Genomic DNA, 23,209 nt, shown 5'->3' on the forward strand with positions numbered 1-23,209 from the left:
TCAGTGATTACATTTCAACTCTATTCAAATCTGTTAACCTTGCCCCTAACATTTTCTAAGCCTTTATCTTCTGAATCAAATAACACAGCACATTTTTTTTTAAGTTCCAGATTTTTGAGTCTGAGAGGACTAGTAATGAAGATAGATATGACCACATTCTTCCTCCTGTGATGCTCAGAGTAGAGACTTCTGACATGCATTGGGAGTCCATAGAATATACCAGATCCAGTACTGGGCGAGGGGTACAGACCCAGGCTCTTCCTTTGTGAACCATGGTCTGGTTCTGAGATACCAGTCATCCCCTCAGATTTTTCCCCAAACCCTGTAGAATTGGAAATATTATTTCTAATAGAATATCAGGTATAATAAAATCACCTTAAAAATTGAGGTTTCTCCATGTATCTTATAATCACATTTTACCAATACTTCAGGTTTACTGTGGGTTTCATGTTTGCCTCCAAACACGTGGATCATTGTTAATAAGCGTTCTACAAAATAAGGGATGAATGAGCAATGCTCGGAAACACTGTCCAAGTTAGCCAAGTTAATCATACTTCTTTAGTGTTAGACTTAATGTATCTTACTCTAAAGGTGAGTTAGCCTAGGATGTAGCACTTTCCAAATGTCTCTTGTGGGACTTTTCTCAGGAAACCTCCTTGTAGATGTGTAGTGTGATGAAACATTCTGCAAAACCCCATAAACTAAAGGCCCCTTTGGAGTCAGGGAGGTTCTCTGTGGAGACATAATAGGAGGATCTCTCTCTTCAGATCTCACTTAACACAGACTGTAGGGCTTCATGGATGAGAGCCATGGTTCTCGCATGGAATGAGGTACCCTGATATGTGTGCCTGATGTTCCTTTGTGGAGCAAGGGGGAAATATTAGCACCTCTGTTGTTAACTTTCTGTACTAGTCTTCATAATTTCTACTCTTGTAAATGTTTTATGGTATATATGCACTTGTTTTAGTATGTGTCTGGATAGAGTACATATTCATATAGATAGATACACATATACACACTCAAAAGTTTTACTGATAGGGTATGCAATCCAAACATTTTAGAGACTACCCACTGTTTCAGAGAACAGATGTTAAGTGAAACAGACCTGCAACCCATTCTTGTAGCCTCCATTTTTTGTCTTTATGACCCAAACACCTCATTTTGCTTCTCTAAGACTAAATTTCTTCATCTGTATAAAGGAAACAGTAAGAATGCCTAGTTCATAGAGTTAAGTTTGAGAATGAGATCAACTAATGGAGGTGAAGGATATAGTACATTGAGCATATACTAAGTTCTCAAGAAACGATAGCAGTTAATCCCTTTAGTTGGAAAGGATGTGAGAACGCCATTCCTTCCGGAGACTTTGAAGGAATGTACGTCAAACATCTTTGGTTCAATTGTGTGTGATGCTATGACAGACGAGGTGAGGCGCTTGCCTTGCATTTCTGAGCACTCACAGCATCTTTGTCTGGTTTCTCTGCTCAGGTGAAGCCGCGTCTGCAGCGGGGCGGAAGTTCCGCCTCCCTCCACAACAGTCTCATGAGGAACAGCATCTTCCAGCTCATGATACACACCCTTGACCCACTCGCTGAAGGTAAGCATCAGGCTTTGGTTTGGGGACTTGTTTGGGGCGGAGGCAAAGGCTGGGAAAAGGCCTGTCTTCATAAAACACGTTTGTGCTTCCATCACAAACCCGCTAATGTCCTCGTGTGTCATCTCTGCCAGAGGCAGTCCCAGCCCTTCGGTGCGCTTTTTCTACCCCCGCCCAGTTCACCATCAGAGGTTCTTGTACCAGGAACAGGAGCGGAGGTCCGTTTGCTGATTCTGTCTTTTGATGCCTCCAGCATAAATACAGTTTGTTACCAGGCAGAGCAGACAAAAGAGCTTTTTCTCTCCCTTCCAGCTAGCATGACAGTTCTCTTTCATCATCCTCCTCAGTTTCAAAATGAAGTTGTATATCAGGATAAATTGATAAATTGTATATCTTTAAAAAAGAGAGAGAGACAAGAACTCCATGACTTAGCAAGGCTGGGATTAGTTTGGGGAATGATGTTCACTGCAGAACATTAATGTTGTACCTAGTCTTTGGCAATTGGAAGATGAGGGGGTAAGCTTCTAAACACCTAAAGAGCACTCTCTAAGATAACTGCTTAGGATCAGGTTGAAGAACCACCCTGGTTCACCTCGTAGGGTCATCATATAAACCATCACCAACAGTCTAGTATTGTGTTCTTCCAGTTATACTCACAAGGAAGCCAGATACATTGTGCTTTTTTAATTGCATAAGTATGCTAAAAACAAATTATTTTTTCACAGAAGTAGGTATCTGATGCATCAGATAAATATAGGAGTTAGGCCACTAGCAAAGGGCTCGTATATTGCTAAGTCGTCTGTTCTACCTTCATCCCTGGACCTTACAATTGAGCCTGATGTTACACAGGGGCGAATGACATGGAAACAGGTCTCTGCCAGTGAATGAACACATGGGATGAGATTAATAAATCATATCACACAAATCAGAGCTCTTTACCAATGTAAAGCTTAGCTAAGTAATTTCAAGGGTCTAGATGAAGTCAAGAAAACCTGGGATGTTGAGAGAGGCTCCCTAGGTCCTGTTTCCCCTCACTGAACCTGCACCCAGAATAATAAGTGAGTATCACAGGCTCACTCTCACTGTGGAGCACTGCAGTTATAACACATTTCCACCTTCTGGCCCAGAGAGCTGCATAGCTGATGTGATGTTTTCCAAAGGGCCTTCCTTCATCGATCCTGGGTTCTGTTTACTCAGGGGCAGTCGTTTGCCAGGAACATCTGAAATATCATTACTCTCTTTACCAGAGGTCCCTGTGACAAGGAAATTAGCCCTGGTCACTAGCCTTCTTTCCCCTCCACTGCTCAGGGTCACCCCCAGAGAAATGATCTCAGTGAGTGAGGGGATCCCAGGGCAACCTCCTCCCGGCCACGAAGAAGCTGTGTGACTTTGGGTAACTTAGAGCCTCTCTCACATCTCATTCCTTCATCTCCAATAATAGTTACCTCAGTCTAGTAATTTTATAATTGGCAAAGTATTTTCACACCTGTGAATCTATGCTTTCTAATAACTTCACAGCTAACATTAATATTTTAATTTCATAAAGTAGAGTACCACCAAAATAGATCTCAAGTGTATCTCCTTCTCTCTCTGTGAGCTCTTCATTCCAAGCCATCTTTACGGCTTCCTAGCTGATCTTCCGGAGAAGGCAATGGCACCCCACTCCAGTACTCTTGCCTCGAAAATCCCACGGATGGAGGAGCCTAGAGGGCTGCAGTCCATGGGATCGCTGAGGGTCGGACACGACTGAGCGACTTCACTTTCACTTTTCACTTTCATGCATTGGAGAAGGAAATGGCAACCCACTCCAGTGTTCTTGCCTGGAGAATCCCAGGGACGGGGGAGCCTGGTGGGCTGCCGTCTATGGGGTTGCACAGAGTCGGACACGACTGAAGCGACTTAGCAGCAGCAGCAGCAGCAGCAGCAGCTGATCTTCCACCCCCTCCATTGCCTCTTTCTTTGCATATTTTCCACCTAGCAGCCCAAGTAACCTTCTTAAAAAGTGAATCAAATCATGTCACTCCTACTAACCTGCAGTGGCTTCCCATGGCTTATACGAAAATGGTGAAATAATTGCCATGGTCTACACCATCTGTCTCATTCTCCAAACTCACTTTGGCTTACTTTGTGTTAGCTAGACAGATGCCTTCTGTCCTAAAATAGATACTTCTTTCCTGCCTCAGAGTCTTTGCTTAGACTGTTCCCTCCACCCAAAATACTTTTCCTTCTCCCATTTTCTTCCACTTTCCCCTGCTTTATTTTTGCCCAATCCTCAGCAGTTTGTGTAAATGACACCTCCTGACCATTCAGCATAAATGAGGGCACCAGTTGTCATCTCTCGGTGCATCCTTTAGTTTTTCTTTATTGCCCACTTTACAAGTTGTAGGATTATTTGTTTACTACCTGTCTCCCCCAGGACACAGTAAATTTCTAGAGAACAGGGATTCTATTTATTTACCAGTTGTCCTCAAGGTCTAACAAGCTACCTGGTACATAGTAGCTGCTAATGCTTAGAACGATTAAGCCACCTGGCCATAGTCATGCCCTGATAGTCACACAGTTACAAAGCTTTCTAAAGCCCCATGGGTTTAAGGTTGAATCTTGGTTGTTTTGAGCTACCATCTTCCCCACCATTACCCAGAAGAGCAGGTGAGAGAAGAAATGAACTATCTTACCTGCCCCAACTCGATTATGAGCAAGCAACTGAGTATACTTATTTCTGACAAGGCATGTTATATAGTAATTGAGGACAGACTCCAGAGCCAGACTCTCTGGATCCAAATTCTAGTTCTGCATTTACTAGCTGTGTGACCTTGGATAAGTTACTTAACCTCTCTGCACCTCAATTTCCTCATCTGTAAAAATCAGGATGGTATATAATAATGTCTACATCATAAGGTTGTTATAAGGACTAAAGGAGGTGAATATTCATTAAGCATTTAACACATTGCCTAGCAGATTGTAAGTACCATACAGGTTTGGAATTACTGTTTCATTACATTGAAAAATAATACAGCATATGAATGTTTTAATTAAAAAAATTCAAAAGGCCATGGTGAGACTTGCCTGGTGGCTCAGTAGTAAAGAATTCACCTGCTAATGCAGAAGACACAGGTTCAATCCCTGGTTCAGAAAGATCCCACATGCCATGGGGCAACTAAGCCCATGCACTACAACTCCTGAGCCTGTGCCCCGGAGCCCGTGCGCCACAACGAGAGAAGCCACCACAACGGGAAGCCTGCTCGCTGTAACTACAGAGCAGCCCCCGCTCGCCACAACTAGAGAAAAGCCCACACAGCAACGAAGACCCAGCACAGCCAAAAATAAATACATAAAATTTGTGGAGGGGGGTGGGGAAGGCTATGATGAAAAAAATAAGTCTTCCTCCTCCAACAAACTCCCAGTTTTCTCCAGTCCCCCAGTTCTTTCAGAGGAAATGACTGCTACCAATTTCTTGGGGTTCATTCCAGAGATGATCTGTATATATACAACTGTGTGTGGGGTGTGTTGTGTGTGTGTGACCTTGCCCATAAGTCTCAACAATCTAAATTTATGTGGTTTTTGTCTGAGGGAGTTCAGTTTCTGTTAGGGCTTGTTTTTGTTTTTCTATCAAAAACAGGTGGGAAGGTTATGCTTCGTTTCAGTGAGATAAGAGAGGGTGAATCTGGGTTATCTCAGGGGCAGGCCATCCGTAATTTTCTGAATCACCTGGCCCTTGTCGGGCTGTAAAGCAATTAAAGTGTTTGTTCCTGCTGTAGCAAGATGTGCGGTCTAAATCCAGGCACCTCCTTTCAAGGTGAAGCCTCTCCCTGAAAGACGTGGAGTGCTCCAATGGCATGAATCTGGGAGAATGCAGAGAGCCATAATCAGTTCTGGATTTGAGTGATTAGAAAATATGGAAAGTACTTCAGTGCTTTCAAATTGCTCCACAGCACATTGCCAAGAAAGCAGATTGCTCCAGTATTTTTCCCCCAAAAAATTCACAATCATTTCCCATTCCAAGAACATTCCAAGCTCTCAGAAATAGTCATCTCTCTTTTTGTTTGCATCTAATCACTTGAACTCACACACCCTCATGCCAAACTGTTACCTCTTAACAATATAGAGCATGCTGGTTACGTCACCAGGTTGATGGCATGAACACTGCAGCGGCTTCTCTGTTGCACTGATTGATGTTCCTGGCATCTGCCTCGCTGAGTCGTGCATTGGCACAGCATGGCAGACAGTCCTATTTCATAAGAGATGTTTTTGACATCATCCAGGACAGATGACCTGTGAAAAGACATTTCTCATCTGTGCCATTCAGGTGTCAATCCAGTGATAGAGCCCTTGCTAAAAGCTTTAATTGGTGGTTGGTTCAGCCTCTGAGCCTGAGTCACAAGATCCGGCAGTGTTTGTTTCTTATCCATTGGTACGTAACAAAGCACCCAAGACTTAGTGACTTAAAACCACCCCCATATCATTCCTGCTCATAATTTCATGGGTCAGGAATTTGGGTGATTCAGGGATCAGCAAGGTGATTCTTCTGTTCCATGTGGAGGTCATTTGATGTTATTCAGCTAGGAGATGGGCAAGTTAAAGGATCCAAAAGTGCCTTGCTCACATGTCTGCTGTGTCTGCCACCTTTGAAGGCACAGCTGGGAGGCTGGGTTCAGCTGGACCCCTGACTCTCCATGTTGTCACAGGGCTTTTCCACATGCTTGGTCTTCCCATACAGTGGCTGAAAGCTACATGAGCAAACCATCCAAGAGGCCCAGGCAATAGGGGCAGGGCTTCCCATGACCTAGCTTGGGAAGTCCCAGAATGTCACTTCTACTATAGTCTAACACTAGTCACGCCATCCCAAAGGCCAGATCAGACTCAAGACACGGAGGAGGAGACTCCACCTCTGTATGGGAAGATACCAGAGAATTTGAACCACCTTTCATCTAACCCAGTCTGTTTCAGGGACACACATCACTGAGTGGTTCATCCATCCATGGTTCAGTGGCATTTTCTGGGCAAACTACCCAGTGTGGAGGGGACAAAGCCATAGGCAACCTGCTTTGGGTGAGAAGACAGTACAGCTGTCTTTTTTAAAATCAGAAAAACCTTAGTGTTCCCAGAAGTAGACTTCCACTTACATCACATGGGCTGGGACAGGGCTATGTGACCACCCTGACCTACAAAGGAACCAGAATTGGGCTCTCTGCCCCCTCAAACATGAAACTCCACGGCCAACCCCAGTGAAAGTCAAAGGGTTCCCTTTCTCCTCATCCTTAGTAACCTTCATCCTGTCTTTTCAAGTTCCTGATTTATAAAGAGATACAATGTTTCCCTTCTTCCTCCCTTTTAAAACATTCTCTGGTGGCCCCTGAGTCCAAATTTTATAAGGTGGCCCTGAATCCTCCCCCAGCAAAAGCATATCCCAATACTTGCCGTCTAAGGAGCCTGGTTACCCCAAGACATAGGCGAAATCATGCCCTACCTCAGTTCAAAACCATCTCACCAGCAGGAAAAGCCCTAGTTTTTGTGGTGGCCCTAAGGCCCCCTGTGACCTGCCTCTCTTCTTTCCTCCCTCCTTCCCTACTCTCTTTTTTTCCCCCTCCAGTCCTCTCCTCTTTCTCTGCCCTTCTCTCCTTCCTCTCATGTGGCATTCCCTTTGCTGCACTCCTCTGATTGACAAGCAGCTCCTCAGAAACTCCCAGCACCCTCCTGGGCCTTTGCACATGTTCTCATCTTTCTCCATCCTGCTTTCCCTTCCTACATGTTACCTGATGAGCAAGATCTGACTCAGTTGCTGTCTTTGAAAAACAGCAAAATCAAAACCATGATAATAAAGCAGAGTTCTGGACCTTCCTTGCCTGCAATATATTTGTCCATAAACACCATGAATATATTTATTTGTTGTTTGTATCCTGTTGGACACGACTGAGCAACTGAACTGAACCGAACTGAACTCCCGTCTCTACCCTTACATCTTGGACAGGGCAGGCACTCCTCTATCTCCAGGGCCCAGAGTACATGGATCCCAATCCCTGTTTGTTGAGTGGATTGAATGAGTGCTTGCTTATATAATGTTTATGCTGAAAAACATATGACTAGCCATGTAGATTATCTTAATCCATGCTCTGTCAAGAGACTCTTTGGATGTGACCCACGAAGTCCTATTCAGTTAGTGGTTGTCTCTGCAGTAGTGAGAAGCAGTCATGTCTCCTTCCTTGTGGAATTTCAAATTTTGATTTACATTTTTTCATCATAACAGCAATTTTATTATCAATAGCAAAGTTTAACGAATAATGCACTTGATGCCTTAGAAACACAAGAGCAGGGATAATACTGTGTTAGCCTAGGGGGCTTGTAATTGAATTGAAGGATTATTTAACCTCAGGGCACGAGACAGTTTAGAACAGCAGGTCCCCAGGCCTGATGTGTGTTTCTCTTGAGACCATTTTCATGACAAAAATCTTCAGAATCCTGCAATGAGATATCTGAAAATGACACCATACTCACAGTATGATACCTGCTTTCTTTGCTATTAAAAGACAGACAAGCTTCCCCCACGGTAAATTCACTTCACGTCACACGGCTGGTCTCTGCTGTCACTTCCCAGCCAACACATTTATGTTGCTTTCATTTAAATTGACTGGAAGGGTGTCCTGAAAGCCTTTCCCCTGCCTTTCTGAAGGGACCGTTTTGGTCCCTCATTTTCCTCCCACTAAGATCCTGTGACATCCTGATGGCATTTATCAGTCTGACTGGGCAATGCAGGGTGACGTGAGTCCCAGGACTTCTTGATCATAAAGCCTCGCAAATGAGTAGCCACTAGTTATTGTTTCCCCGTCTTCCCTGTACCCTAGATTATAGGTTTTCAAACTTGTTTCTCAGTAACAGCATAACCGTTTGCTCAAAGGGATTCCCACAGGGAAGAATAAATATTTTTAATAGTTAAAACTATTAAGAGTTTACTCATATCAGATCCTTTTATCAGTGTGACCAACGCAATTGCTTTCCTATAAACCATCAATGTCAAACATAAAATAAAAAGACCCACTCAACAAAATGCGACAAAACCAAAAAGTGCCAGGGATTAACCCAAAGAAAACGTTTAAGAACTTTAGTGCAAAAACAGTAGTCATTTCTGAAGAACATGGAAGACGATCTAAATAAATGTTGATATATTATAAAGATATCAGTTCTCCTCAAATGGAAGTCTAAATGCAACTCAATTCTAATTGAAATCCCAAAAATATGTTTATGGAACTTCAGAACTTGACTTTGAAATTTATATAGAATAAGCAGAAAGAGCAAAGGCACTTTTCACAAAGAACAAAAAGGGAAAACACACCCAGCAGAGACCAAGATGTATCACGGAGCAACAGCTTTTAGGTGCTCTGGTTGAAGGATTTGGGAGGAAGGGGAGGAGGCTGGACCAGAAGCAACCAGGATCTCCCCAGAGGTGGCCCTCAGGGAGCAGGAAGCAGCTGTGAGCACCTGCCCTGTGGGGTCTGCCAGCTCTGGCTGAAGCACTGGGGGTTGGGAGCAGGCTTCCTGAAGCGCTAGAATCAGCCCTGTGATGGAGCAAGGTCCTCATTCCCGAGGTGGTGAAAGCGTACACGTTCACAGAATCGACATCACATCCTGACAAGTGCGGATTAATAAACCCAACAGGGAAGCCCAGCTGGTGCACAGACAGTGCGAGCTGCGCTTGCCAGGTCTTCAGGAACGTCATCCTAGGTGTGAACCTGAGGGCAGGGCCATCAGGAAAGGGTCCTTCAGAGAAAGTGACCTTCAAGAGCAGTTCTCAAAGGCAGTGAGGAACCTGGGCGGGCAGACAAGGTGGTGAGGAATCGAGGGCAATGGAAGTGGCTGGAGAAACCCAAGCTATGCATGGCTGGCCTAACCGAGCCAGGGCTTCTTTGAGATGAGCGGGCGTGTGACTGTTTGCCTGCTTGAATGCTCCAGCGGGCTTTCCTGTCCAAGGGCACTTGCAGTGTGTGTTTGTGTGTCTGCCAATCAGTGTGGCTCTGTTTGGTTGTCTGTGTATATGTGTATATATGTATCTGTGTCTACGTGTATGTGTGTGTGTGTATGTGTGAGTGTCTGAGTGTGTGTGTCTGTGTATGCATCTACCATAACTGTGTGTCATTTCAGTGCCAGAAACTAAAGGCCTAAGATGATGTTGAAGAGAAAAAACAAGAGATTGGAACTTTTGAAGTGCTTATTACTCAGTGCCACACACCTGACAGTCACCTCCTGTCATTCTCCAATCAGTGGCTATGGGAAGTATTCTGCTTTACCTCTGAGGAAACTGAGGTTCAGAGAGGTGACATGACTTGCTCATGGTCACCCAGCTCCTAAGTCTGCCTTCAGAGCTTGAACACTTTGCACTCACACAAGACTCTCATCTGTAGCCATGTGTCCATCTCCCATACATACAGCCAGACATCTGTCTATTTTGCAAAATCACTTCAGTGCTTAAACATTGATGTTTAGTGTTAACTTGAAGCTGACACGAAGATTAAACTTTTACTTGCTTGCTGCGTTTTCTTTTTCTCTCATCCAACAGCAGAACTTACTTCCCCAGTTCTGTTTTTAAAAACGGCTTCAATATGCACTTTCAAAAATTGTCATTTGATCCTAGAAGAAAGTCATTTTCATGCCTATTTGATTCAAAATGTGGAGATGTTATCCCTGAAAGGCAGTATTGTAACCTTTCTTTCAGTCACAAATCGTGGATCAGTTTAAATTAGCGAGAAAGATGCTTGCATGCTGCCTCAGCTGGTGAGTGGACAGGCAACAGGAGTGAAAATCTTCACTGGGAAAGAATAAAATGCAATCTGCTGGCTTTGTTTTTAATAAGATGACAGTCGTTTAAATGCCTGGATAGAGGAAGGCAGGCTATTAATGCCTCTCATAGCGCAAATGCAGGGACAAGTTAAATAGCTCCTCTCTTTGGGGAATAGTAGAGCATTACTCTCAGATTTGAACATCAAAGATGGTCGAAATTGAATCTCTCTTTGTGTTGTACACATTACAAATACATTTCATTTGGGGCATGAAGAGAAAGTGAATGGTCCCCTGAAATGAATGATTTTGAGGGTAGAAATAGGCTCTCTCTCTCTCTCTCTCTCTCTGGCTCGCTCTCTCTCTCTGTCTCAGGTTTGCCTTGAAGTCAAGTCCACAAAGGCCTGTGACCAAATTATTGACTTGATGCCATTTGAAAGTAAACACTGCGCACAGAAAGCAAAAAGCAATGAGGCATCCATTGTTATAGTTTCATCTTTATTCTCTTGAACTTATCACGTGCTCTAGAGATGCAGTTAGAACTCCTTCAAAGGGGGAACCCAGAGTTTCCCAAGATAGCCACGGCGATGATGCATGCCCCCAAAGGTTGGGGCAATCAGTGACGGTGGAAAAGCCCTTTAATTTTGTCTGTGATGGCCCGTTCCAAAAGCATGTTGATGTAGAAACATCATTCAAAGGAGTTTTCTCTCAAATGAAACGCTAAAGACGTCTCTGCTTTGTTCTATCGATAGCTGGGCCTCGCATTGTGGAGTGCCGGTTGGACCATTTGCATTCGGTTCAGAGACACTTCCCCCTGACGGTAGTCAGGTTTCTTGCTGGTGGGTCTCTTGGTCTTGGATTTGCACCATGCTGTGCACTCACCTCTGGGTGTTGTCATACTGTAAAAACAAATCCTCAAGCTGCTGTCAGGGTCCATTTATCTCCTAATCTCACGATAGCAGAGCCACCAAATCTGGCCTCTTCACCTCAGCCATTAAAAAGAATCTCGTGACCCACGTCAAACTGTCCTTTATAGGTTGTGTTGGGGCTCAGTGAGACTATATGGTACACATGTGTGCAGGAGCACACACACACCCTCACATAATGAGTGATCAGCATTGTGGTTTATATAAACTTGAGTGTCTACAAATTTGTTTCCTGTTTGTGTGTATGGATTCATGTATTATTCATTCATAAAACACATTCCTGTTGCAGGCTGATGTGAGTGGTCACCCCATGTGAGAACATTTCCCTTTACAAGCCCCCACTTTAGCTAAGTCTCTAGGGGAACAGAAGCCAGTGCTTGCCCCAGTCTAGTTAACTTCCTGAAAACCAGCATAAATGTCGTTGTTGTATCTGAGTTTTAGCAATGCAGTTGCCACAGTCTCTGTAGCTACTTGCGTGCTGGTAATTTCTCTCTTTGACTTCCCAGACTGGCAGCACTTAATCCCATATGGCCAATAGCAAAGGTAGCTTTGCTTCAAGTCTAAGGACTTCAGGCCAGAACCACCATCATTGGCAGGAATTAAAAATCGTGGTGAGTCCATCTAATTCCAGAAAACTCTTCATGATAAAAAGTCTCCTCTGGCATTTCTGAAAAAAGCTTTACCCAATTGTTTTATTTTCCTTTCCATGCATCCTGTTCCCATTCATCCTGTTCCCATTCATGGTACAATAGGTCACACAGAGTTTCCTAACTAGTTGTTGTGGTTCAGTCACTAAGCTGTGACCCTTTTGTGACCTCCCCCCCTTGACTATAGCCCATCAGGCTCCTCTGTCCATGGGATTTTCCAGGCAAGAATACTGGAGTGGGTTGCCATTTCCTCCTCTAGGGATCTTCCCGACCGAGGAATAACCTGCATCTCCTGCATTGGTAGGCAGATTCTTTACCACTGAGCCATCTAGAAAAGGTTACAAATTCTTTTCTTGACCTCAGGACTGTTCCCCATCTTCTTTGTGCTAGGGAGAATTAGAATGTGAGGAGCTGATCCATGGAACTTAAAGGTAGCATCTTACAATATGCCCATGTAGACGGGCTGTCTCCCCTGCTGAGTGTGTTCATGGAGGCATCTTCCCACTAGGCTCTTGGGAGAGGGAATATAGTACAGTTGTTCAGCAGACACACTATGGAGTCAGCCACCTTGGTTTGAACCCCAGTTCTGCCACTTACTAGTTGTCTGACCTTGGGTGAGTTATTTAACATCTCTGTAACTCAGCTTCCTATAAATAGTAAAGAGCATCTGTCTCTTAAGGCTGTTGAGTATATCCAATGGAGAGCTGTTTACAGAGCACACAGAACAGTGCCTGGTACATCAGTAGCTGCCAAATTGCTTTCAGTTCTTTTTTGTTTCTTGCAGCTGTCATTTTTCAGGCAGTCTTCAAAGGTTCAGTAGTAAGTCATTGAATTATCTTATCTCCTTTTTCACTTAAAAAGAAGTCTCTTCATCATGTACCAGTTTTTAGATCCTGCCATACCTGTCTATAAGATGGAAACTGGTCTTATTGGCAATCTGGCTTTTAGTTGAGCAGAAGTTATCCTAAAGTTGAATAACTATACATTTTATATTTCCAAGTTCTTCTGTTCTTTGTACAATGAGGAGTAAATCAGTGTGACATGGTACTTGACTCATTTCCCTTCAATAACTCCCAGCTTTCTCTGGGGTCTACAGATTTTTGGCAGACTGAAAAAAAAAATTCCTCTTTCCAACATATTGGTTAAAAAAATCTGAAAAAGCAATTACTGTACTAATTTTTTAATCCTGGTGAAATGTCCTTAGGCCACTGTTTATGTAGTTAGGACTCATAACCTTCTGCAAGTCCCTGCCTTCTCCTATATCATCAGATCTCTGGTTCACAGCAGGCATTTGCCATTTCATGTAAGGTGCATAATGGGCTACTTGTGAAACATGTCTTAATCTTCTACATTGTCTTTGCATCCTGGATTTTAAATTCACTCCTATCTTCCCACTTTTTATGGTATTTAAGTAGGAATAATGGTAAATGGATTTCTACTTCAATGAAATTTAGAGGATTGAATAAACATTCTTTGTACTTTGATCCTGTAATTTTTTTCATAATTTGGGGTGATTGTTTCTATTGTGGTAGGGAGCCAAGTATTCAATAAAGTGACATCCTGACCAGAACTGAAGTGTAGACTACGAAATTATAAGAGTAGTTTGAATTACTTCCCCTTCAGTGGTATTAATTTCCTTTGTCTTCCAGTCTTTTTCCCTCCATTTCATTCTGTTTCCAAATCTTCTTGCCTTCTCATTCTTCTCATCTCTTGCCATTTTGTCCCTCTTGAGTAGCTGAAGTTTGTTTGTCCATTTTATTGCTTTTACTCCCCTCTTCTAGGACACTTTTCTGGTATTTTTTGATGCTCAGTGCATTGGAGGGTAGAAACTCAGCTGTGCTGACCCGACGGCTGGATATAATTTAGCACTGATTCTCTCTGCCTGGCAGACTCTTCTGAATCCAGCCAGGCTGCAGGATGAGGTCCAGGAGAACATCCAAATTGTTCTCTAGCCAGCATGCAGCATCCATTCCACTCATCAGTCAGGTTGGGTTTTTTTCTTTTTCATCTCCATTTCCAAGTTATTGCCGCCATCTTGTCTTCTATATGCTGAGCATTCTCCTGATGGCACCTTGGTATGTTGTAAATCCTCCTGAAACTGGTCTTATTGGCCGTCTGGCTTTTAGTTGAGCAAAAGTTCTCCTGAAGCAATGAAGAGGATTCCAACAGTTGAGGCTACATGCATTTTCCCTTCGCAGACTTCCTTCCTGCAGAGAGATTGAAGACAGAATAGTTGAAACTGTGGAGTTAGAACACTAAAATGGAAAGAGTCATAGGTGTCCATACCAAAGGCAGCCAGGCTAAGGAGGATTAACAGAGCACTATTAAATAGAGATTTAATTCAATTCAACAGCATCTGAACACCTACAGAGTGCCAGGAACTCTGCTGGGTGCTCAATTAACAAAATGAGTGTGTTGATTCCTTGCCCTAAATGACAGAAAGCAAGTAGGTTAAGGTGCCTTTGATGAGCACACACAGAAGGGTATACTTGAAACAGACACACTGGAGGGAGTGGGTTACACTAATGCCCTCCCACTTACACTAGGGGTGGGAGGACATTCGAGAATACCACCTGCAGGAGGGAACCTCCAAGTGAGTCACTAGATTAGAAGATCTCATAAGATTCCAACACAAAAAGAGGATGTGAGGGATTTAGAGAGATATGTTCAGTTTGTGTTCTGAAAGCCTTACACTGGTAACAATGTGAAAGACGGGTGAAAGGTGCCAGGACGAGACAGTAAATGGTAAGAAAGAGAAAGAGTAGGTGGTAAGAAACAAGAGTTCAAATAGGACTACTTCAGTAACCTCAGCAAGGCTTCCGACTAAGGCAGGGACAGTAGGAATGGAGCAGAAAAGACAGAACTGAGGCTGTTCAGGGTGGAATTGCTAGGGCTTCATGACAGTATTCTTGGGCTTCCCTTGTGGCTCAGCTGGTAAAGAATCCGCCTGCAATGCGGGAGACCTGGATTCAATCCCTGGGTTGGGAAGATCCCCTGGAGAAGGGAAGGGCTACCCACTCCAGTGATCTGGCCTGGAGAATTCCACAGACTGTATAGTCCATGGGGTCACAAAGACTCGGACACGACTGAGCAACTTTCACTTTCATGACTGGTTGGGTTGTGGGTGTGGCCATAGAAGCATCAGCATCACTTAAAGCCCCAGCCTTTGGATCTTAGTCATATGTAATATAACCAAGCTCACATTTCTGTGAAAGAGAACAGTGGGCTTATCTGTATGTGTCAATTCAAAAAAATCCTTTTAAAAAAAGGATAGGGGAAGAGAATGGAACCTCTTGCCACTTTCAAGACTGAGCAATAAATGTGTGTGTACCCCCCACCCCAAATTTGATAAGACTTAAGAAGAAAGTACCTTTTGCCTGATTTTGTAAACATAATCATTTCATTTACAGAGATGCAAGAATGCAAAGATGTAGATGTCATCAGTGAACATGTTAGCTTCTTAACCCCCTACCTATACAAAAAACTTACCAAGAACATGTTTTAGAAACTTGCTATTAGAAGGACTCAAACAGATTTTTTTAAAAAGAAATAAATTCCAAATGTTGCATAGATGGTATCTAATATTGTATATTCTTTGCTTTCAAACCGTATTCCTTTCACTGTCTTTGACAATGTCATTTTCTCCCTGGAAACGCCAGCTGAAAAGTAAGAGAAGTGAAAAAATATTGACTATTCAGCCAGAATTCTGGATTGATGCCCATGGAGGCAATAATAATGAAAAATGGAATGACTAACCCTGATTTCTTACTATGTGCCAGGCACTGTGCTAAGCATTTTATATATATTAACTCGTTCAATTTTCAGCATCATCCTATGAGTCTGTTATACTAAAAACTTAACTATATTATAACCTCTTCTATTATAACCATTTTACTGATAAAGATACTGAAAGTTACAGTAGTAAATAATTTGACCCAGGGATAAGGGAAATAATAGCCAGGTTCAAATCGAGGTTTGTTGGACCCCAGAATTCACTTTCTTTCTTTTTTTTTTTTAATTTAATTTTATTTTTAAACCTGAAACATTAACCACTGAATAATACTACTTTGACAAACAGTTGGAATCCCTTTTAAGCTTTCCTTTTGAAAATCAAAACTTATATTATCTCTTTCCCTGAGTTACACATTCTTTAAATAGTGCCAACAGTCTCTATGTATCTGATGTCATTACAAAAGAATGTGACATTTATAGACTTCCTTTGGCATGACATAACTAGTTATTATTTTTTGTCATTCTTCTCCTTTGACCTTTTTCTTCTCCAGTATAAACTTGTGCAGAGAATGTTAGAACAAGGCTCTAATCCTGGGTGCCCACTTATTGTGACTATAATAAGTGAGCCTGAATCCACATCACTACTGGGCTTTGACCCAGTCATAGAATGATAGCTCCTACATACTGAGAATTTCCAGTGTTCCCAGCGTCACATAAACCCCCTTAGAGCAATACAGTAAGGGAGTACTAGAATTAGCCCCATTTTGCAGATGATGAAACTAAGGCTTTCAAAGGTCACGCAGCTAATAAGTAGTAAATTGTGGATTAGAACCCACACCTCTTGACTCCAGAAATTATGCTGAATGCCATAAAATCGTCTTGTTCATCTCCGTGGTGATAAGGGCTCCTGATACCAGCTTCATTCTGGTTTTGTGACGATCAGAAGGATGCTATGATGGGAGTTCCCTGATTTAGTTGAAGGGAAAATAATAAATGCTTTAAAGTACCTAATAATTAATACCTATCACATCAGATCAGATCAGATCAGTCGCTCAGTCGTGTCCGACTCTGCGACCCCATGAATCACAGCACGCCAGGCCTCCCTATCCATCACCAACGCCCAGAGTTCACTGAGATTCATGTCCATCGAGTCAGTGATGCCATCCAGCCATCTCATCCTCTGTCGTCCCCTTCTCCTCCTGCCCCCAATCCCTCCCAGCATCAGAGTTTTTCCAATGAGTCAACTCTTCGCATGAGGTGGCCAAAGTACTGGAGTTTCCACTTTAGCATCATTCCTTCCAAAGAAATCCCAGGGCTGATCTCCTTCAGAATGGACTGGTTGGATCTCCTTGCAGTCCAAGGGACTCTCAAGCGTCTTCTCCAACACCACAGTTCAAAAGCATCAATTCTTCAGTGCTCAGCCTTCTTCACAGTCCAACTCTCACATCCATACATGACCACAGGAAAAACCATAGCCTTGACTAGACGAACCTTTGTTGGCAAAGTAATGTCTCTGCTTTTGAATATGCTATCTAGGTTGGTCATAACTTTCCTTCCAAGGAGTAAGCGTCTTTTAATTTCATGGCTGCAGTCAGCATCTGTAGTGATTTTGGAGCCCAGAAAAAGAAAGTCTGACACTGTTTCCACTGTTTCCCCATCTATTTCCCATGAAGTGGTGGGACCGGATGCCATGACCTTCGTTTTCTGAATGTTGAGCTTTAAGCCAACTTTTTCATTCTCCACTTTCACTTTCATCAAGAGGCTTTTGAGTTCCTCTTCACCTTCTGCCATAAGGGTGGTGTCATCTGCATATCTGAGGTTATTGATATTTCTCCCGGCAATCTTGATTCCAGTTTGTGTTTCTTCCAGTCCAGCGTTTCTCATGATGTACTCTGCATATAAGTTAAATAAACAGGGTGACAATATACAGCCTTGACGTACTCCTTTTCCTATTTGGAACCAGTCTGTTGTTCCATATCCAGTTCTAACTGTTACTTCCTGACCTGCATACAAATTTCTCAAGAGGCAGATCAGGTGGTCTGGTATTCCCATCTCTTTCAGAATTTTCCACAGTTTATTGTGATCCACATAGTCAAAGGCTTTGGCATAGTCAATAAAGCAGAAATAGATGTTTTTCTGAAACTCTCTTGCTCACATACATAATGAATATATTTGCCAATTATGTGTTAGGTATCTGTAATATTTACCACAACCCTACAAGGCAGCTATTATTGTTCCCATCGTATATGAGTGTGAGAGCTGTGTGTCAAAGAGGTTAGTTAACTTGCCCAAACTCTCATGGCTGGTGAGTGGCAGAGCCAGTTTTCAAGTCAAAGTCTGTGGGGTCCACAGTACAAATGATGGGGCTGTCATGCTGTATCATTGCATGCTTTTCTCCATCCCTTTGGGAAAAAGGAAGAACATTATGACAAAGTATCAGTGTTTAAAGTTAACTTAGGACTGTTGTGATTTTTAATTACACAATTAAAAGGTCACATAAATGTCCAGGAAATCTTTTTTTTTTTTTTTTTAACCACACTGTTTGGGGTTAATTCTCTTGCCTGGGTGGCTCATTGCTTTTCTTTAAAAATCCTTTCCAGAAACCTGCTTGTTCTCTCCCGTTCTCTTCCCCTCCCCAACCTACCTCAGCAGGGAAGGAGCAGAACAGCTCTTCCTGGTCCCATTTTTCTTGTTTGATCATCCAGAGCATGTAAATTACAGTGAAATATGGCCTGAGTCAGCTTCTCACAGGACAGAAATCAGTAACCATTGATATTGCTAAGCAACACCGCAGAGGAGCAAGACTGCAAATTAGGTGACAAATTTATAAGAAGTTGGAGTGTCTGGGGACTCTCTTGGGTGTTTCATTATGAACCATCTGGATGATCCACAGTAATGACCACACATTATTGTTCACTGTTCAAGGATGATAATTCCCATATAATTATATGGCACCTCCCTCTGTGATCCTCACCTACCTTTCAGAATCTTTCACTGTATTTTTCACAGTCCAGATATTTCCCTGAAAAATAATTGGGAACAGTTACACCTAATGGACAATGTTCATTCCTCTCCTAAATAAGATTTTTTAAAATTACTCTTTTGACTCATGTGGTGGCATAGCTTGATGGCAAGAATGTGTAAAAAAAAAAAGAGTGTGTTAGTCATGGCATACTAGCATTTCCGTTGGCCTGACGTGGACTTAGCCTTGGTGTCCCAGAGAAGCCTGAGGTGATGAGACTCGTAGTCTGCTCTTAAGTCAGAGATAAGCACACGGTGGTACCTACACCAAGGGAGATAGGTAAGCCTCAAGGGAAATGAGGAAGGGAACCAAAGCCTTTGGCTTTTCCAGAAGGGTAGCTAAGCAAGGACCCCTCCCTGGTCTCACTTGTTCATTCATTCACTCATTCACTAATATTTATAAGAAAATGGGACTCACCATCCAGATTTTAAACCAAGCCCAGAGTGGTTTGCTTTTTTTTAATTTGGAATTGGTTACCAACATTTAAGGTACTTCCCTGTGGCTCAGATGGTTAAAAAAAAAAAAAAAAAAAAAACTGCAGTGTGTGAGACCTAAGTTCGATACCAGGGTCAGGAAGATCCCCTGGAGAAGGGAATGACAACCCATTCCAGTATTCTTGCCTGGAGAATTCCATGGACAGAGGAGCCAGGCAGGCTACAGTCCATGGGATCACAGAGTCGGACACAACTGAACTACTAACACACACACATACACACACACACACACTCCAACATTTAAAAGTCAGGAATTTTCACATAAAAGTCCAGATATCTGGCTTCCCTGGAATAATCAGATCTCTCAACACTGTCCCAGCCTTTCCTCATGGAATGGGAGCTAAGAGGCTGTCACGCCTTTAGGCATTCACTGGCCACTTTCCCATAGTCCCCACCGCTCCCTATTGTTGGCCTCGGTCCACTGTCCTCACCTGCACAGCTGGCCCCTGTGGCTCATGAGTGCTTTATCAGAATGTTACTGTGCCCCAGGCACTGGGCCGGCTGCTGGGGATCTATGTGATCCCTAATTTGGCCACCAATGTAGTATCAGTAGTTCTAAGGGACTGGGGCCTCAGAATGATACCAGCAGATTGACATCAACTAGGAAATACATGTAGAAAGTAAGGGAGACCAAAACAAGAACAAAGCAAAACAAGTGTGTCTGGGTTTGCTGGAAGCTTGAAAAGGAAGAGTGAGTCTTTCATGAAGGGGCTGGATTCAGAGGGTGTGAAAATCAGGTGATAAATGTCTAAGAGGCAGTGATGTATGTAAGGACATAAATCCTACTTGACACTCAGTAGCTGAGGGAAGGTTACTTACAAGTTCAGCCTTTTATTTTCATTTGCAAACTTACTGGCTTGCTTCCAAAAGCCTAAGTGAGAGATTTTAATCCCATAGAAGAAAAAGAAGCACTCGTTAGCATAGATTTGCAAGAGCTGAATATGAGAACTCCATAGGACAAAATCACCTCTGTTTACACCTTGTATATGACATAGATATATTACCACATGTTGGGTATAGTGTCCCCAGGCAACTGTTTTCTCAGTTAGGAGGCTCTCGGGGAAGTTCAACACACAAACACTATTCCCCCACAGATTGCTAAGCAGAACTTCTGCAGTGAGTCAGTGCTCTGAAAGCTTTTTTGAGTGAGAATTTGAATTTGAAGGTTAAAATATTCCTTTTATTCTGACTTGAGTCTGAAGTGAGAATATGGTTGTTTCCTCATTTAACCTCCATCTCTTAAGGGTTTTTTTTTTTAACTTAAGAAAAGTACTTGCCTTGACATGAACAATTGTTATAAAGGACTAATGACCAAAGAAAGCCTTTTAATGGAAAGCAATTAATTTTGATGGACCGTACAGCCCTTTTTAAGGTAAATCAAACAAAAAGCTTTCAATTGGGCTGACTTAGAAATATCTTTTAGCTCGGAATACATATTGATTTTGACAAAAAATTTTCACACAGGAAGAGAAGAGAAACAAAGTCAACCCAAATCAAGCACTGTAAGGAACTTTAAAAAATTGTATGGATCTACAAATATAAATGTTATGTTTGTAGGGAGTGGATGGGAAATGACAAATACATAACTCCCATACTATTCATTCACAAAACTTCAATAATGAAAATAAATTCACAAATTAAAAAAAAAAAAGAAAACACCTTAGACTAAAATGTTAATACTACCAAACATGGTTCTGGAAGTTAGCCAGGGCAGCCTTTCATGAAACTGAAAGTTTTCCTTTTGACATTCTTCCTTGTGTTTAAGGGAAGGCGCCTGGGGAAGGAGGGCGGTGGGTTCTTGACTTGCACGTTTCAAGTTTTGACACTGACATTGGTGCCCACCCACAGAGATGATGAGAGTCTGATAAGATTTAACAACCTCATGCCGGGCTGAAATAGAGGTTCCCATTGGAACTTTGGCAGACAAGTAAGAGAGATGTCCATCGGCAGACGAATGGATAAGAAAGCTGTGGTACATATACACAGTGGAATATTACTCAGCCATTCAAAAGAATACATTTGAATCAGTTCTAATGAGGTGGATGAAACTGGAGCCTATTATACAGAGTGAAATAAGTAAGAAAGAAGAACATCAATACAGTATACTAATGCATGTATATGGAATCTAGAAAGGTAGTAACGATGACCCTACATGCAAGACAGCAAAAGAGACACACAGATGTACAGAACAGTCTTTTGGACTCTGTGGGGGCGAGGATGGGATGATTTGAGAGAATAGCATTGTTCAGTTCAGTTCAGTCGCTCAGTCATGTCCGACTCTTTGCGACCCCATGAACCGCAGCACGCCAGGCCTCCCTGTCTATCACCGACTCCCGGAATTTACCCAAACTCATGTCCATTGAGTCGGTGATGCCATCCAACCATCTCATCCTCTGTCATCCCCTTCTCCTCTTGCCCTCAATCTTACCCAACATCAGGGTCTTTTCAAATGAGTCAGCTCTTTGCATCAGGTGGCCAAAGTATTGGAATTTCAGCTTCAACATCAGTCCTTCCAATGAACACCCAGGATTGATCTCCTTTAGGATGGACTGGCTGGATCTCCTTGCAGGCCAAGGGACTCTTAAGAGTCTTCTCCAACACCACAGTTAAAAATCATCAATTCTTCTGCGCTCAGCTTTCTTTATAGTCCAACTCTCACATCCATACATGACTACTGGAAAAATTATGGTCCGCCTTGACTAGACGGACCTTTGTTGACATCATGTATATTATCATATGTGAAACAGATCACCAGTCCAGGTTCGATGCATGAGACAGGGTGCTCAGGGCTGGTGCACTGGGATGACCCTGAGGGATGGGATGGGGAGGGAGGTGGGAGGGGGGTTCAGGATGGGGAAGACATCTACACTATGGCTGATTCATGTCAATGTATGGCAAAAACCACTACAATATTGTAAAGTAATTAGCCTCCAATTAAAATAGATAATTTTTTTAAAAAATCAAGTAATGGATTAACTATCAAGTGTCTGAAACATATTCCTTTAAGCACCAAATTTAACATTCACTTTAACATAGGCATTTTTTTCTAAAATAGATTGCAGTATTCTATGCCTTTATGGAAAGAATTTCTTAATGGAAATTATTTTTAATGCTTAAGGATATGATGATTAATGTTATTGCATTCTTTTAAATATAAAATCTTTAAAATTAGTGAAGTACATAAAATTATCTACTCCTACACTTAAAGGCCCTAATTTGCACTTTTTGTACTAGTTTTTCAGAATCTCTGGCATCTTGTTCACTGAAACGATACCAAAGTAACTTTCTTTTCTAACTGAGAATTAGTATCTAGCAGTCATTAAAACTATATAAGCCTTGCTTCAGAAAAGTTGGGTTTGAGTATAAGGTATATCATGGAACTTGGTTAAATTAATAACCTAATGATCCCTCAGTTGTGACAATAAGATCTAACCTAGAGTATCATACTCTAGGTTAATTAAAATAGAGGTTTAATTAAAATAGAGCATGCGGAGCTGCTTGAGTACTAATAAACAGTCAATAAATACAAAAAAGAAAAAAAAAGGAAGAGAGGTACCAATTATTAAGGATACCTGTGCCACATGACACAAAGTGCTTTATAGATATGTTCTCATCTGATCCTCCAAAAACCCTCCTGAGAATAGGTATTTATTGTTCTTGTCCCTATTTTACTGAAGAAGAGACTAAGGTGCAGAGAAGATCACCAGCTCATAAGTCATAGAACCAAGCTTTGAATTAGCTATCTTAACTGTCTCAGAAGCCCTCTGTTTTTTTAGTTTATTTTACTGAGGTATAGTTGATTTACAATGTTGTGTCAATTTTACTGTACAGCAAAATAATTCAGTTACACATATATAAATTACTTTTCATATTCTTTTCCACTATGGTTTATCACAGGATATTGAATATAGTCCCCTGTGCTATACACATAGGACCTTGTTGTTTATCCATTCTATGTATAATAGCTTGCATCTGCTAATCCCAAACTACCCTTCCCCTACCCCCCTTAACCTTGATAGTGATATTATGGG

The 23,209-nt window shown here is 42.2% G+C and overlaps 1 protein-coding gene across 4 annotated transcripts in view; it reads left to right on the forward strand.

Annotated features, from left to right (window-relative positions):
* SLC24A2 (solute carrier family 24 member 2) overlaps window positions 1-23,209 on the forward strand; it is a 288,084-nt gene that overhangs the window by 193,773 nt on the left and 71,102 nt on the right. For all 4 annotated transcript variants that reach the window (XM_025281467.3, XM_025281470.3, XM_025281469.3 and 1 more), the window contains one exon: window positions 1,486-1,594. In XM_025281467.3, the coding sequence (XP_025137252.3) occupies window positions 1,486-1,594 (109 nt within the window). The remainder of the gene's footprint in view (window positions 1-1,485; window positions 1,595-23,209) is intronic.

This window comes from Bubalus bubalis, chromosome 3 (assembly GCF_019923935.1).
Source record: "Bubalus bubalis isolate 160015118507 breed Murrah chromosome 3, NDDB_SH_1, whole genome shotgun sequence".
NCBI lineage: Eukaryota > Metazoa > Chordata > Mammalia > Artiodactyla > Bovidae > Bubalus > Bubalus bubalis.